Source organism: Acanthaster planci, linkage group LG16 (assembly GCF_054643075.1).
Source record: "Acanthaster planci isolate LZ-2023a linkage group LG16, COTS_SCS, whole genome shotgun sequence".
NCBI lineage: Eukaryota > Metazoa > Echinodermata > Asteroidea > Valvatida > Acanthasteridae > Acanthaster > Acanthaster planci.
In genome coordinates this window covers 9,723,723-9,741,314 of record NC_141792.1, presented here as the reverse complement: position 1 = coordinate 9,741,314, position 17,592 = coordinate 9,723,723, and the positions used below count along the sequence as shown (strand labels likewise).

The window sequence follows — 17,592 nt, the reverse complement described above, 5'->3', positions numbered from 1 at the left end:
TGAGGGGGGGGGGAATTTGTAAAAATGACATCACTTCATCTCCGGAGAAAGTTTTCATTAGTTTCTTGCAGAGCACTACAAAGGTGAAACGTTTGCACAGTACAGCACTACTCCAAAAAGAGTGACGTGAACTTTGACGCTTTGAAAAATTTCTGATTCAGAGAGGTTTTTTTTTTCATGGAGTTTATGCCATGTCCAAATTGCATGGCTGTGGCTAAGTGTGACATGCACATCTATGGTAGCCTCTAGCTAGAGGCTGATGTCATTTCCCATACATGGAGATGTGCATCACTCCAAGTCGTAGCCCCTTGATTTAGACACGGCTGCTGCTTGTACGAGTCATCTTGCCGGAAGCAAGAACATCAAAGTGTGCAAGCATTGTCACCAAGCATGAGCTAAAGAGGGCGGCACATCACCACACTATTAAAACAGAATGAGGTGAGGGCACTTGGCATTCCACAAGTCGGCATGCACTTTTCACTACGTGACAATTGAAAAACAACATCATCATGCAATGCGGGGGGCCATACTGCTCATGCAATCCACAGAGAACAGAACAAAACCAACAAACACAAAAGAAAAGTGGAGCACTCCAGGCAAGCTGCGTGATGAGCCTGAGCTGCAGCGGTACGCCATGACTAAGACTTCTGACAAGAAATGCACACTTGATTGGAAACGGAGCCATCAAACAAACACACAATATCACGCACGTGACTGAGTTTCTCCACAGCAGATCAGTATTAGGCAGACAGTGCAAAGCAGACACTTGCCTCTAACACTACGGCATGCACGAATATGCTTCTATTTTTTCAACAGACTACTGTTAAACGCTGTCAGAAATGTCTCCAGTTACGTGTAAAAAGTATAATCATTGCCTGCAGTGTGCAGGGGATAACGGGTGTGGGGTGTGCTAACTATACGGTGTCACAATCTAGATGATTGTGTAGCGCACTAAGGCCGCATTTGACACAGGCTAACAGCTGTGATTGGTGGTGCACCTGACCATGGAAATTGGACTTGGCTACTTCACTGGTGCCCAACCACCGCTATATCATCCATTAGCATTGAGGAATTGATAGGATACTGGGCATGCGCATGCCCCCCGACACGAAAGAGCTGGTTGCTCTGTCGTGGGTTTGTGGTATCTGTGGCTGACCAGTGATTTCTCCCCTTTTTGCCGTGGGTTGCCCTATGACCAATTCATGATACCTGCCAAACAGAAATATTATCCACTTGGCTGAAAGATTTGTGAACCTGGGGGTAGTTGCGGTGGCAAAAAACAGAAAGATGGGGTTTAACCGAGAGAAGGAAATGGCATATGAAGAGCAAATGAAGCTAAACTCAGCAAAAGGGAACAAAAAAAAACAGTGGGGACGTATGGCAGCACGCAGTTGGGGTTTTTTAGGAAATCTTGGAAAGGTTGTTTTTTTTTTTTTTCAAAACAAGTAATATGATGATAACTGTTGGAGTATTTGAGGAATAAATTAAACTTTGCATATCATGGCTTGAGATGAATCAAAGAAACAATCTTTGATACAACGGGATAATTAAATTGTCAGCAAACTATTGAAAAAAAAAGACAAAAACAGAAAAACAAATGAAGCGGTGATTGTCTAAATTTCCACAATTTAGCAAAATCCAAATCCTTAAATGATTGGGTGTAAAACATAAAAATGGGCAAAGCGCTGAAAATGGGTAATCGTGGTGAGTGGGAAAAAAAAACCAAAAAACTAGTTAAGACAGCCAGTCCTATATATCAGCAGGTGCAAAACGTAAATGAGTGTGAGTACAATGTCAGACACTCCAAACCGATTTGGGATCGCCCCCTTTTACAGCGGCCTTTACTACCTTGGGCAATCGCAGGAAACGATTGCGATTACGACGGTACCAGTGCTCCGGTGTCGAATGCTGTGAAACCAGACCAGAAAGGTATCAAAATGGGGTAGAGGGTATTGACATACCAAAAAAAAAAACACAACAACCAACATTCTCAGGACAGAATGCACCGATAGTTGCTATTCCAAACAGTGAGGGGCGTTTACACTTCATGCGAAAAAGTTAGGAAGGGGGGGAGTGTTTTAGTTTTGAGAGTGACAAGATCTCCCGAGATGCACATCTGTGAGATTCATTCCCTGCACGCTGTTAGCATTTAGTGTTTCGTCCGCCATGCACATGCCATTCGGGTCAATAGAATTTTCAAACACTGCACGCAGACACGCACATTATTCAAATCACGCTATAGATGCCACATGGGACTTTCTGGAAGGCAAACTCAGTATTTACTTGTATTTATCCTTTCTACCGGTAAACGGTAGATATGAATTAGTACATGACACTGTTTAGTGTGGGGCAGCAGCTTCATGGTAAATTAATCAGCAAGGTTGTGTTAACGAAAATTCAGAGGAAAATAAGATACTTGTAAGCGACAGAAAGAGATTGATTCTTACAAAGACTTTACAGCACCTTTCTCATGCAATATTTTTGAATCTTGACAACAGAAACATTAGCGTAGTACATGCTTTTAGCACACTGAGCGCAAAGTAATCAAGCGGTATGGTGGAGTTACTGCTTTGCGGTATCTTCATTTCTGTACTATCATTTTGTTCATGATTCAGACTTGTGGATAGTGTGCAATTGGACTAGTCCTTTGACCAACCGGCCAGCCAGCCCACTGACTGGGCAACTGGGGTGCCAGTCAGTCAGCTGCTTTGCTCACCAGTCAACCTGCCCGCTAGGTAATTGGCCAGCTTGCCAGCCAGATAAAACAACCAGCCAGTTGACCAGCTAACTAAAATAACCAGCCAGCCAGCCGGCCACCCTGCTAACCAGCCAGCCTACCTACCAGCTAACTAGCCAGCCTCCCAACCAGCTAACCAGCCATCATGCTCTCCAGTCAGCCAGCTGGCCAGGTAACCAACCAGCTTGCCAGCCGGCTAACCGACCTGCCTGCCAACTAGCTAACTAGCCAGCCTGCCAACCAGCTAAACTAGCCAGCTTGCTAGCCAGTCACCAAGCCAGCCTCCCAACATGACAGCTGGCAAGCCAGAAAGCGAGCCAGTCAGCCAGCCATTCAGCTAGACAGCCAGGGGGCCAGCCAGTCATTTACCTAGCCAATCAGGGGGCCAGCCAGTCAGCTAGTCAGTCCCCTAACATGCAAAGCCTCCAGCAAATCACCAGCCCACGAGAAGCAAGTCTACTCTCATCACAGCACTGAGATAGGCAAGGCACAGCCCCTCAAATTCGTAAGTCCCCCTTATAGAAAAATCCCCCCAATTTTTGCCCCTCCGCAGTGATGAGTATACCTTGAAGCTGTGCTCGTGTTGAGATTGTTCCTGAGAAACATCCTCCATTTCTCGTCGCAGACGCTGCAAGTTTAAATACATGTACACGTGACAAAATCAACAGGCTTGAAGTATTCTATGCCAAAACTGGGGGGGCGGGGGGGACGGAAAACACGTCCGTCAATGTGTCAGGTCTGGTCAGAGCTCCTTTTTGGGAAAACAGGCTTAAATAATACAAGGGCGAATAAATTTTAACTAGCTTTCTGGAGAACATGTCATGCGAAGGTGAACTCTCAGATCTCTAGTCATATTTCATGCCAATTTCAAGGAATGCCGTGGATATAGGGGCATATCAAATGACATGGAGAGAAAATGAAGAGGTGTAGGGAACAGTGATACACACGTCATGCCCACACAATCATTCCACTTTGGACACGGCAACGTTTTAGAACACTTGAGGCACAATGCATGCACGGGACTGTGGTTCATACAGTAATGTGACAAGAAATAAAGCAGCATACATGATATGATTGGGTTAACCTTCTTTGCACCTTACACTGACTAGATCACTTTATTTTAGACTAGACGTGCTGCTGAACGCAACGGCATGCCTGCTATAGTAAGACTAAAGAGATCAAGTATTCCGAGGCTAGAGTCCTAGCCAGCCAGCCAGCCAGCCATCGCAAGATCCAACAGTGGAACTGTTCAGTAGGACTAGTACTCCTGCCTTTCTTGGAATGGGTAGTCATGCCACAGGTGCTGTGGAAAGCCCCAATCGGACAAGGTCCATTATTTCTCGGACAAAATAAGCTGAAAGTCGCTAGGGCCACTTTGGAGTTGGAGGCATTGAAAAAAACTTTGCACATTGGAAATCACTAGGGAAGCGTCGGTAGTTTTCACCCTTACATTGACCATTTTCAGCAGGGTGCGATTGACTGAGTGATACCTCAAAAACAAAGAGCTCAGTGTGCATTTGCTGATGCAACTGAAACAACATTATCGGAAAAAAATGGCTTGACAACTCATTTTGAGGGGGTCGGTTAAATATTCTGCACTGGTTGCTCGTTGTTGGGTTCGGCAAGGATCAGAATCAGATTTTAACATCGAGTCCAATGATGTACCAACATCTAGGCCAATTAAAAAATCCTAATACTTGGGATGTCGGAGACCAATTGGTATTTTTTTCAGGGAAATTTCTGACAACATACAAAGCATGTATACACTCATACACAGCAAATAAATTCCATAATCAACTTCATTTTTGCCACGTGCCACTTTTGGCGTGCCTGCAATACAATGCTGATATTTTCCACATTTGTCCTTCAGATGTTAAGGGCTTCTGCATCACTACTTCAGAGCAAATATTTCTGTTGGCCACCCACCTCTCCTTCCATGCTGCTGTTCCGGATGAGCTCGTTGACGATAAGCAGTGAGCCGTGGACGCGGTCATCGCGATTCAGCCCTTTCTCCTTGGTGGTCACCTCCTCAAATCCCTTCTCGGCTTCTTCGTAAGTTTGCTAAAGATAAAAGACCAACAGCAAAGTTTCGAGATTGCGCGGCTTGTTCTCGTATGTTCACGGACAGCTCAATTTGTTGTTCGTGGGTCGGCCGCTCAAACGCCGGGAACACACAACCGGTTATTGCTGCTGGCAGTGAATGGCAAGCAACTGCAAAATGGCGGCGGCCATGTACGTTATTCGAGAGTTAATATTTGGATAACTGGGCTGAATTCTTTTCTATTTAAACAGGAACATTCGTTTCTGTGTTATGGAAAATAATCAATGTTAATTTTGCAAAACTTCCCATTGTCTGTGGCTTTGGAAGCCATCTCTCTACTTTTTGCAGCTGTTCAAAAATCAGAATCTCACGAGTTGTTCTTGTAAAACCCTGACGAAGAGGGGGTGTGTGATCCTGTTTCGAGAACAGTGATCTTGAGTCATGTTCCCGGCATTTGAGCGCGAACAGGCCGCCCGAACTTGACCAAAAAGTTCAAAGAAAAAGCTGTGCATGACTGTGTGTAATGCTATACTTCTCTTTGTTCGCCCATCAGCACTTGTATTACATAAAACTGCACTGTACTTATTCTTTGGTGAATCCATAATAACCAACCATAGACCTCTGTCATGGGGCAGCCATCTTGCTTTTCTACCATTTAAAACAATGTAACCAAAGTGAGGCTGGAAGGAAAAATAGTCTGTTCCCTTTCATCCATATGTGAAGATGTACTACTATTGCCAATGGGTCTACAGGGAAACAAACAAACATGGCAGCATCATGATAAAGGTTTTAATAGTGCTGGGGCAGTTTGTGGGGAGTGCTGCTTGAGGCAGTTTTGGGGTAGTCCGGGGAACTAATGGGTCAATGTGGTAGTTTTATTTGTGACTTTGAAATGGCCTCAGTTGCATCCCTGACCTTGTACCACTGCGGCTTCTGCATTTCCTTGGTCTCGCGCTGTGAGGTCAGCTCCAGGCAGGCCCTCAGGGCGGCTACGGCTGCCTCGCGAATCGCTTGCTGTCGGAAATATTGGAGGGGGGAAAAAGTAAAACATGTTGAGTATTAAAAAAGGGCGTGGGTGATTGTGTGACGGGTTTCAGTACTGAGTCTTAAGGTACTTCTTCAATCAGTTAGATCTTGCATGTGAAGAGGAATGATGACCTTTGTCGGGTCGGTTTCTGCTTTGTTACACTCAGTTTCACATTTTAAAAACAGAGAAGTTATCAGTTTTATCTTCCAATAATTTGTATTGACCAAGGGCTGTTGAAGCATGGCTTGCTCTCTCATGCTGATCCGTGAAGCCTCATTTGGAATTTGCAGAAACCAAATGCCCCCAACTATGAAATTCCTGTCCAGCGCAGACCACGAGGTTTCTTTGGCAAAATTTGACACTTACTGAGATTTTAAATTCACTGAGTCTTGAGGGGATTTTTTTTAACCAGTCCACTTTTGCAGGTCAAGAAGAAAAATGCTCTTTTCAGGGGTGGTATCCTGCCGAGTACGTAACTTGTATTCCATTCGGGCCTATAAAGCCTCCTTGGCGGAATTCAGTCAGACCAGACGCACCCAACTATGAAACTCCTGTGCCGAGCAGACCGTGAGTTCTTTCCAGGGGATTTCACCTGGTTATTGATTTACTTCTTGATGGCGTTGCGCCTACCTTTGGATCTCTGATTGCATTGAAGATGTGGTCAAAGAAGCTCTGGACTTGCTGGAAGAAAAACGTCGGGGTGTTCTCCGCGAGTTCTCGCAGTACAAGCACCTGGAGTAAAGGAAAACAGACGATTGGTCACGTTCAGTGCCTCAAAGCCCCGCCTCGGCTCGTGTTGCCATTGATGGTGCTCTCCAGTTCCGCCTCGGGCAACGACCTGCCACCAGTACAAGGCCTTGCGGTCATATCCGGCTTACCTGACATACGCACGTCGCAGATAGTGTGAAGCTGACACCAAATGGGTGCTGGTCTTTTGCCTTTGACCGTGGAGGATAGAGGTCACTATGACCCGTGTGATGGTCAATTACAGCAGAAGTAACAGTAGGAAGGTTCGTGGTAAACATGTCAAGGAATGTGGGGTAAATAAAAGAAAGCACCGACACTCACCGCAGCGTGTCTACGCCCTTCATTCCGGTCTCCGCCCAGCCACTCCAGTGCTCGCCGGACCTCAAACTCCACATACTCAGGCGTGAAGGTCCCGCCGGCCATGGCCAGCCGACCGATGGCCTTGGCCGCCATCTCCATGACCGCCACGTCGCTGGACGGCAGCAGGGTGCGCAGGTAGTTGGCGAAGCGGGTGATGCGGGTGGCATTGTCGCTGTCGATGCTGATCAGGCTCACTAAAATGAAAACGCATTATAAACCAAAGCAGGAGATAAATCCTTGTCAACTTGATTCTCACTCCGAGGGGTGTTCTCTGGACTCCGAATCAAAACACATTCGTGACATCAAAGCAGTAACTGGGCACATATTCAAGATGATCCATAAAATTGCAAAACCAGACTACCAGAAACCATTGGGTCAATGGCGAGAGAAAATACAAGGTAGCAGACCGCACCTGTTGGAAAATATTATTTTCACTCAGTACTACAATATTCACTCAAGTCTGTCTCAACTGCCACTCTGTTTTCACATCCTATGACTTTCCATTCTAATGCCGTGAATCATTCACAGGGCCCATGCCAAAGTGCCTGTGCCGAAAATTCGGCCCTGACCCCTCACCAATGGCCATGATGCCACCCTTCTTCTCGTTCACGTCCTGACTGGACACCAGCTCAAAGATGTGGTGGTTCAGCTCGTCCATGAAGGACGTCCTCTCGTCCTGTGACACCTCCCGCAGCTCGGTGGTGACATAGTGCTGCAGCGTCTTGGCCGTCCTCGTCCGCTTCTCCTCGCTCCGGCTCTTCAGGCCGCTGACAAACTGGTCAATCATCCTGACTCCTGTCCAGAAGAAACAAGTACACATTTTCACTAGCTAGTTTCATGGAACTTTCACAATGCTCCAATTATTCTTTTATGATGTCTTCTTAAAAGGCTACAAATTTTCATTCAAATGATAGGCAGGTCTCCCACCTCTATAAGGCTACTAGAACGGAAGTTATGATAAAATAAACGTGCACCAAAGTATATACATACTATGCATAATAGGCCAAATAGTTGTGACCCGTTTGGCATCTTTAGATGAAGATATAAATTGCAATGGGAAATAATATACAATTTTGAATATCTGTAACTCGTATACAGTGTGAAACTGGAAGGGGACGGGGTGTTAACCAGAATTTCTTCCAAAAGGCCTAATTAGTAACAATAACCACCACGTTTCAGTTTTCTTCTTTAATGCAAATATAATCCAACATGAACCACAGGTAAGATGAACAAATAAAATCAAGGTACGTGTAAGAGTAATCAGTCATATTTGTCTGAAATTGGGATTTCTGTGAATGTTGCCGTGTCATTTTGTGGGTTGAATAAATATTTTTGGCAAAAAATTTTACTGCAGATTCAAAGTTTTCAAGGTTAATTAAGGTACGCAGATGATCACATTTTCAGTCTTCATAGGAGTACCCCTATGGTATTATCAAGGTAAAAAATGAGTCACACAATAACTCAAAAATTGCATATCGGGAATAGCGCCACCAACGTCAGGTCCATAAATAAATCTAGCTATTCTAACCAAATAACACACATTTCTGCATCTCTTCGAAATATTTATTTTGCAATGAATGAAATGCGTAATGGGAAGGAATACGGTGTTCCGATATCAATTTCTTCAATATTTACTCACAAGACATGGTAAAATATCTGACCTGTCATAGTCATGCCTTAAGCTGGTCCCTACCTAGCCCCACTAGTGTGGCACGGACTCTCACTCCCGATCCATCCTTAGCCACACATCCGTATATGCAAATTCATGTTGGCGTATTGAACATTTCGGCGCACCCACTTATCATCGTGGCCGCAATTTCTTGTACACACGAACATGATCCTTGACCTTTCCGCTTTCTAAAAACCATCTATTGAATGATTTGACTCATGTTATTCAGGTATTTTCCAGTCTTTTTGCCTTTATCCATTCAATCTAACGGGCTCGCTCTAACAGTCGCCATCTTTGGAATAAGTTCGTTGAACATTACGTCACTTGACCCCTAATCGGCTGTTCCATGTATTACATATGTAATACACGGACTGAGCGATAAGATACTACATGCACTAATGGGGTCTTCCAAAACTTTGGCAGCAGTTTAGATGTCTTGACATGGAACAGCCGTCAAGAAAATTAGGGGTCAAGTGATGTATGTTCAACGACCTGATTTTAAAGATGGCGACTGTGACAGTGAGTAAATGGTTTTAAAAAGCGGAAAGGTCTAGGGTCATGTTCGCATGCACAAGAAATTGCGTCCACGATGATAAATGAGTGCGCCGAAAATGTTCAGTACCCCGACACGAACTTGCGTATACAGATGTGTGGCTAAGGATGGATCGGGAGTGAGAGTCCGTGCCACACTAGTGGGGCTAGTCCCTACAATGCCTAACAGGTTTTAAGTTGGGTAGACCTACAAGGTTTTACATTTTTGCATTAAAAAACAGTGAGACAGATATGAAATGCTTTCCAACCTTTGTCCAGAATTTCACATTCAAATTTCAATCAACATCCCCCACAACTCACAAGCATAACAAACAAGTATCAGTATGATTTCAGAACATTCCACCACTTTTTGCAAAGCTATTTTTAGACTAATAAACGTCAAGTAAGAAGTTCAAAGACTCTACGCAACACAAGATGGTAGTTGAGACCTAACACATGCTAGAGTAGGACATCATAACCAAGGACTCAGTGAGCAAGTTTGTCTCCGGCCCCGCCCACAAAACATGCCAAAAAAAACCCCACTCGGTCTCTACTGAATGCATTTGAAAGCTCAACGAAGTTATATTATGTTTATTGCAAAGAACAAATAAAATACTTTCTCACGTACTGAAGCCAAGATGCTAATTCTGATACATTACTTCACGAAATTAACACTTTAAAGCAAACAAGCTCCAGAAAACAAGCAACAAACATGACAAAACCAACAGAACTTAGTCTCTGGAAGTCGCCATATTTCATGTATCCTCTTTCAAACATTGATAGTTGAAAAATTATATTTTCTTCACTGTTGACCAAGAGACCAGTATTTAAGATTTAAATTTTAGACAGAATGTTAAAGATACCATGAATTTTTTTTCAATATTATCTGGCGTTTTAATATACTTATGGATGGCGTAGAGAATGTTCATCTGCCAAAAGTAAACAAAAGGCCCTGCAAAAGGTGATTCATTTCACATCGAAAACTGTATTACCGGTTATTTGCAACAAACAGAACCAGCATGTCTGCGCCCAGTTTGACTTTTCTACCCATCTGAAGTATGACCGAGTTGGTCTTGAACTTCAAGTTGGGCTACTCAACTGTCAAATGATGACTGGGTCAGACTCCACAGGCTGTTTCCGTTATTTTCTTTCAATTCAAATTTGTGAGCGATTTCAATCTAAAATGCAGCACCCAACAGCATATCCTCAAACGTATAAACCGTAAACCATGGCGGGCGATTATAGGCGACTCAGACTTCCTTTCAAGTTTGGTGCAGAACCCTTAGACTAGCTCCAATAGGAAGACAGAGGACTGCGACCCTTCCAGCTTTCCATAATTTTAAAAGATGTGGGACCATTCACAGACAACACTACCCCCCTGCAGGTTTTGCCACAGAGGGGTGGGCCACCAACTTGGGCTTCTGCCCTTCATTGAATCAGAACCTTTTTTATCGTACATAACTAGATCTGAAAAATCAAAGCTTTGATTTTTCAGATCTTTTCTAAAACTACTAATGAAACTTATAGTTTTCCTAGCCTGCAGGGGAAAAAGAGACACATAAAAGTCGATCATTCTCCGGGAAGCTTTTTTGCCCAATTTCAGGTAGGACTGGAGCAATATAATACGCGCCCAACTTCAGATGGGCAGGATCTTGAGTTGGGAAAGATACAGAAGGCTGTTAGGCTAATGATTACTCAATCGCCACAGGTCGATCGTCCTCTACTTAAATGGATCTGAAGAAAAAGGAGTCTCATACCGCAGGAGGGCGCTGTTGAATATGAAATCAGACCTGCCCAAGTCCTTCAAGATGACACTCTCAGCGAGTTTGAGTGAAATCATCGTCTTGCAACTTTGCTTGTTTGTCTCTTGGTTTTATTTATTCAAAGATTTGTCTTCCATTGTGGCCCAGAGGTCAAATAAAGACAATCATAGTTGAAGTAAAGGGTAATGATTTAAGAAAGAACTATAAAACGTACAAATAAAACGTTTTTTAAAGAATATTATTAAAATAGCAGTAGGTAAACCGGCGAGAATGATGAACCAGAGTACCAGATTTTATTCAAGTTTGACAAGCAAAAGGCTAATTTCCTAGCTCTGGCCATGTACATACGCGTGTATAGAACAAGTTTGTAGGCACGCTTGCAGTCATGATTTCCATCATTTTATAGTGAAAGAGAAGAATAGGGCCTAGATGCTTGCATTCCATTAAATTTTGAAAACAATCTATTTTGTCAGAAAAACTCAAATCTTCTCAAGTCTGTTTCTGGAGCTGTTTTTTTCTTTTTTCGAAATTGATAATTTTATAACTCGTGGAAGACACTCATCTAACATCGCTGCACATATTAATGAGATAAGACGACCCTCAGACCCATCTCAATATAAGGTGAGTTGCTAAGGAAGTTAGGAGGCACTGAACGCATCAGGTTTGGTTGAATTGATCCTAGGGCGAGTTGCGCGAGAAGGCACTGCCCTTCCTTAGACATGTCGTAGCGTTTCCCACAGAAATTGGGAGGACCCCACTCTCCCATCAGGCAAGCGGCGTTTTTGATAAGGGAAAAGTAATAAATTCAACTTTATCATTGAGGGATTTAAAAGAAGCTCTGAACAATTCTTGCAAACGTTCTTTCCGTATTTTGCCTGGGGTCTATGATTGCACCAATCGGTATGATCACAAATTGCCCACTACTGCATTATCAACCGTACTGACCGAAAGTCTGTCAACTTTATGGACAATAAAAAAGATTGTATTACCCGTTGATGGAAAATGTAATTACAAACATATCGACGGATCAACCGGCAAGGTATAATCAACAAACAAGCCAATGTGGGGAAAAGGTGTGAAGGCTTCAAATAAATTAAAGTCAAATTAACTGCGTTTATTTAGATCATTGTTCACTTGTGAGGAGGCTATTATTGCAACCCGTAAAATCAATAAAACGTTAAAAAAAAAAACATCACCCTCGCTAAACTTGTGCAAGTCTAATTTTGATCACGACATGCATACTGCCCTCGTGCGGTATGATGCCCGTCCTTGTTCGGATCCTTTTTACGCAGAGGCAATAGACCGTTTACGTCGACTCGACCGACAGACCCACCATGCCCACACGATTGCCATGACGTGCGGAATTATTATTAGCTCTTGAAAATTGTATAAATAGTAACAGCATGGGTAGATTTCATCAGTTTGCTCTCGTTCAGAGTATGTAATTGTCGTCTTTTGTCCAGTAGCCTACCCATAACGTCCGTAAGGAGTCATCTTCATGCATTGGCTACATACATGACATACCGTTCGGGTAGATTTGTCAGCGTTTCACGTTCATCTGTCGGTATCAACATTGAAAATCTGTTCAGTGTTGTTCGCAATATTTCGGCCGGATCAAATAATAAGGTAAAAAATTTGAGGTTAATTGGGTTATTCGGGTAAAATTTAATATTAAGGCCTGTGAAATCATGCAAGATTTGACGCAAGTACAATGAATAAAGTACATCAGTACACGTGCTGACTTAGCCTAGGCCTACTTTGTAAATCGTAACAATCATGACAGTTGGCCTAACGTTTATGACCTTATACTGTTACAGTCACGAGGTCCCTATTTTCGCGACCTATTGTCGAGTCTGATTGGTTTGTAAGTAAGTGTTGAAATATTAAATAAGGGACCTGGCGACTATACCGTGATGGACGTAAGCACGCAGTGCCAAACGTGGCAAAGATACAAAATACATACACATGAATATTTTGAACATGTTCACTTTGTTGAGCAAAGATTAGTTTTGTGTCCATCTACTACTTCATTAAATGATTGGCTTGGATTGGAAGGAAGGACCATACCGGTTGCAGTAAGGTGTGCTGTGTGATCTATGATTCAAATGTCTTCAGTGCATTGCAATGAATTTTCTTGGCAGTTGGACTTGACTTATAAGCACAGTGTACAGTACATCACTTATTTGTACAATATGTTGTTGAATTTCTCAATCTTGGCCTAGGTCTCCACAATGGAGAGCCACAAGAACATGAGCAACGGTTCTTCGCTGAGCATAACAACTGTACCAGAGCCAGAGGTTCGAGCACTTGTCAAGCACAGCGTCAGGACTCAAGTCCGGTCCTATCTGATCGCCCTCCGCCCCTGGTCGTTCAGCGCCTCCATCAACCCTGTGATCTTGGGCACCGCGCTGGCTCTCAAGTCCTCCACCGAGTCCGGCCTGAGCCCCTCCAATTTGGTGGTTTTCCTGGCCGCTCTGGTGGCCGCCCTGTCGGTGCACGGGGCAGGGAACCTTGTTAACACTTACTACGATTACCTGAAAGGAATCGACAGCAAGAAAAGTGACGATAGGACACTGGTGGACGGCATATTAACGCCGGACAATGTGGCAACATTTGGGCAAGCGTTGTACATAGTCGGGTGCCTGGCCATCGTGGTGCTGTATTATTTCTCACCAGCTAGACTAGAGCACATAGCGCTGCTGTACTTCGGCGGCCTGTCCAGTTCCTTCCTGTACACTGGTGGCATCGGGCTCAAGTACCTGGCCCTGGGTGACCTGGTGATCATGTTCACCTTTGGACCGCTGACTGTCATGTTCGCCTACACCTCCCAGAGTGGGAGCCTGGAGCTCTTCCCTCTGTTATACGCTGTCCCCCTGGCCATGAATACAGAGGCCATCCTGCACAGCAACAACGCCAGGGACATGGAGTCGGACCGCAAGGCCGGCATCGTGACCATCGCCATGTGCCTGGGGAAGACGGGCTCCTACATCCTCTACGCCCTCCTGATGTTCGTGCCCTACATCCTGTTTGCCATCATGGGCGTGAATTTCTCACTCAGGTACCTACTGCCCTTCCTCACTCTGCCCATGGCGTTCAATCTGGAGAAGGACTTCCGCAGGGGGGAGATGGACAAACTGCCCCAGCGGACTGCCAAGCTGAACTTGGTCTTTGGTGTACTGTACATCCTTGCCTGCTTGCTGGTCCCAAGCCGGGCGATGCCCGGAGTAACTAACCCCCTTATTTCAAAATAAGGCTGCATTCAGAAGAATCTTGGCTACGGCTGCAATAACACATTGCCAATGAGAGCCTCTGGCTTGCGGCTGCAGCCATTTCCCTTAGACACAAGTGTTTACTGCAAGCTGTAGCTAAGGGTCTCAGACGCAGACTGATGGTCTTTTCCAGAACTCAACTTTATCAGAGACTTTAGTTTGATCACTGATCTACAGAAGCATCCATAGGTAGAGCTGAGTCAATTCGAATAATTCACTTTTCGAATATTTGATCTTCAATTTGATCAAATATCTGAATATTTGGTCGCACTGAGCGGCAGATTGTTGATGAACAAACCATATACAAAATCAGTTGCAATAACACACCCAGTTGTACATTATGATCAATGTAATAGCTTCTCACATCTAGGAGTATCTCCAGCCACAATTTAGCAAGAGATGAAGACTTCTTGCCCTGTTGAAAATTTCTACTCCTTTTAAACTGTTTAATAAATAATTTACTTTTTAAATCGTAGGATTTCTGTCGCTTTTCATTAGAAACTGCTTGAAACAAACCTCCATAGTGCAATTTTTTCACTTAAAAGAACATTTTCCCTTCCTTTTCATGAAATTTGCTTTCAAATATTCAAGTTTGAAAAATGATATTCCAATATTCGATAATGGATCAAATATTTGGTTAATATTCAGATATTCGCCTCAGCCCTATCCATAGGCCTTCTGATGTGCAGACAGTGAAAAAACGTTTGCATTGTTATTCTGTTCAAACTTTCAAAGACTTGAGACACTCCATTTCGGCAAGAATTCCACATTTTTGCTCTTTTCGTATTTTTATTTATTGTGTTACCATTCTTAAATTTTTATTTATCAAAATATTACTTGAATCCAAATTTTTGTTGTGTGTGTAAAATTGATTTTCCGCTTACATGTATGTACCAATTTTGTGTACCTATACATCTCTCACTGCATTCTCCAGGAACCAAGTGCTTTCTGTAAAGGAGCCTTCTTTGTAAATACTATGCCAAAAGTCAAGTAAAAAATTCTGAACACTGTGGTTAAAGTCCAGCTACAGAAATCTGTGATTGTCACGAAGTATAATACCTCATGTGTGTTATTGGCTTCACCCACAATTATATCATCAAAACTGATCTGAATTATCTATTTTACAAACGAACGACCATTGTAATATTCTTTAATAACTGTATTATCTGATTCTTCATTTTGGTGATAGATATGCACTGGCTTTTGTGACTAAGGAGCTCAGAAGAAGTGTTTCCAGTCAGTCTATAAAGAAGTGTTGTGGTCAAGACCATCACAAAGACCCCAAGCCGAAATTCAATTCACAACTTATTCAAAAGTAACTCCAACAAAAAGCATTCATGTCTCATTGTTCACCCCTCACTTGTGACTGGTCTTGTAACTGGTCTTGTGACTGGTCTTGTGACTGGTCTTGTGACTGCTCTTGTGCATAGTCTTGTGCATAGTCTTGTGACTGGTCTTGTGACCGGTCTTGTGCATAGTCTTGTGACTGGTCTTGTGCATAGTCTTGTGACTGATCTTGTGACTGGTCTTGTGCATGGTCTTGTGACCGGTCTTGTGCATGGTCTTGTGACCGGTCTTGTGCATGGTCTTGTGACTGGTCTTGTGCATAGTCTTGGGCATAGTCTTGTGACTGGTCTTGTGCATGGTCTTATAACTGGTCTTGTGCATAGTCTTGTGCATGGTCTTGTGATGGTCTTGACCACAGCACTTCTACAAGTTTCATATTAATGTGCCCTCCTTCCAAAGTTACATTTGATATTCTGTCACATACACGTAGGTTCCCAGTGTCATCGTGCATTATGTTTTAAGCCTGTGCAATGCTTGTCCACAATTGATAATTGCAATGTCTGAATGCTGGATGCTAAAAGTGTTGCCAATAATTTGTCGGTGTCCTTCAATAAAGGGAAAGAAAAATATGTAATGTTTCTCTCCACAAGTTTTTATAAAGATTACAGAAACGTATGTGCAGCCCCACCCGCTCTTAAAGGGGGTTAAAAAGCACCCCTAAGCTGTTGAAAAACTACCCTTAAGCCACTACTTAGATTTTCAACAGTAGACAAATTGTCACTGTCCATTGTTCATTATATCAAAGGCCGAGATAGAACCTTTTTCTTTCGCCTAAAGATGTAGACTTCCCATTTATGTTCAAAAAGAATATAGGCCTACAATCAAAAGTTGGAAATAAATTTAGACCACTCTGGTTTTGCCTACAATTTGTATGGGCGGCTAATGCTTGCAGAAAAAATCATCCTTTTGTTATATTTCGATGTTACTCCGAATTCGTTCAGAATGCCTACTTGTCTCAATTTTAAAGAGGATTTTTTTATTTAGCAATCACTTGTAGGGAAACTCAACAGTGACATAAAAAGCGCAGACTCTGTAAAATTGAAACTGCCCTCTGAAAAGACCAAAAAGCAAACCGACTTGCATTTATCGCAGAAATGAGTAATCTACCCCTGTCGCCGCGCTTCAAGTAGGAAATTCGACTCTAGTTTGAAGCAAGTTCGCATACTACGTTGAAAGAAATGAGGCCAACCTGTTTGCGAAACCCCTGAGGCCCTCAAATACATTTGGCATAATGTGTGGTTTGAACTTTAAAAAGCGGCCAAAAAGGTAGGGTCGTTTTCACTTACGGATGGTTGTTAATGATTTAGCAAGATCATGAAATTTCAAAGATGTACACGTCGACTTCTATGCTCCGGTTGCCATGATAGCAGCTGGACCTCGGCCTCTCGAAAGGTTAAATTATTTAATTTGCTTCAGGAATTTCCATTCCTGAAGGCACAAAGACATTCCCACGTGCAAGAAAACCATTATCACTCAAGTACCATTATTTCTGTAGACTGAGTGTTTTCGTCCCCCGACAAGTTGATCTTTCATCGTAATTCGTACCAGCATATTTCACAGTTGCTTAAATTACATATTTTCTAATTTGAGTAAAACCTATTTGCGAATGTAAGACTGCTGGTATATGTCATGAATATGTTAATTACATATTGTGATTTTTTTTTTCAATTTTTGAATCACCTGGTAGTTTTGTTTTAGCGCCACGTGTCTCAAGCTCAAGGCTGTCAAAATTATGCTTTCCATACTTATCCTGTTTAGGATATAGTGATGGCGTCCGCGGAAGTGGTCTGTAGTTACTTTGAAGTAGGCCCGTGCTGTACTAAAATAGGATACTTGTTAGTTTAGTTTCAAAATTGTGGCACTAATGGTGAAACAGCTGGATATGGAGTCATTGGCGAATCCATGGGGCCAACGGGGCCATTCCACGGCCTCCAAGGGACAAAATATTTTGTTTTTAAAATGTAGTAAGAGTGGTGATTTGGAGGTACTTTTTCATTTTCTTTCCCTTCCAAAACATAATTGTGAGTTCAGTCTCATCCCTCAGAAAGGCCACAAAAAAAGGTCAGGTATACATAAAGAAACTCCCAATGTTTTTGGTTCT

The 17,592-nt window shown here is 43.1% G+C and overlaps 2 protein-coding genes across 7 annotated transcripts in view; one reads left to right on the top strand and one right to left on the bottom strand.

The window, feature by feature from the left end:
* mtor (mechanistic target of rapamycin kinase) overlaps positions 1–10,069 on the bottom strand; it is a 103,223-nt gene extending 93,154 nt beyond the window's left edge. For 2 of the 6 annotated variants that reach the window (XM_087147619.1, XM_087147623.1), the window contains exons 1-8: positions 9,741–9,895; positions 7,489–7,707; positions 6,874–7,106; positions 6,436–6,537; positions 5,694–5,792; positions 4,664–4,798; positions 3,303–3,365; positions 1,849–1,908 (exon numbers count right to left, since the gene is read on the bottom strand). In XM_087147619.1, the coding sequence (XP_087003745.1) occupies positions 1,849–1,908; positions 3,303–3,365; positions 4,664–4,798; positions 5,694–5,792; positions 6,436–6,537; positions 6,874–7,106; positions 7,489–7,699 (903 nt within the window). In that variant the 5' untranslated portion in view covers positions 7,700–7,707; positions 9,741–9,895. Of the gene's footprint in view, positions 1–1,848; positions 1,909–3,302; positions 3,366–4,663; positions 4,799–5,693; positions 5,793–6,435; positions 6,538–6,873; positions 7,107–7,488; positions 7,708–9,740; positions 9,896–9,975 lie in introns of those variants that run through there. The other 4 variants (XM_087147620.1, XM_087147621.1, XM_087147622.1 and 1 more) reach the window with 4 other exon arrangements.
* Positions 10,070–12,182: 2,113 nt separating this feature from the next.
* Positions 12,183–16,060, top strand: ubiad1 (UbiA prenyltransferase domain containing 1). Its single transcript, XM_022241220.2, has 2 exons — positions 12,183–12,501; positions 13,098–16,060. Exons 1-2 carry the CDS (start codon positions 12,391–12,393, stop codon positions 14,124–14,126), a joined length of 1,140 nt encoding a protein of 379 aa, XP_022096912.2. The 5' UTR covers positions 12,183–12,390; the 3' UTR covers positions 14,127–16,060.
* The last annotated feature ends 1,532 nt before the right edge of the window (positions 16,061–17,592 follow it).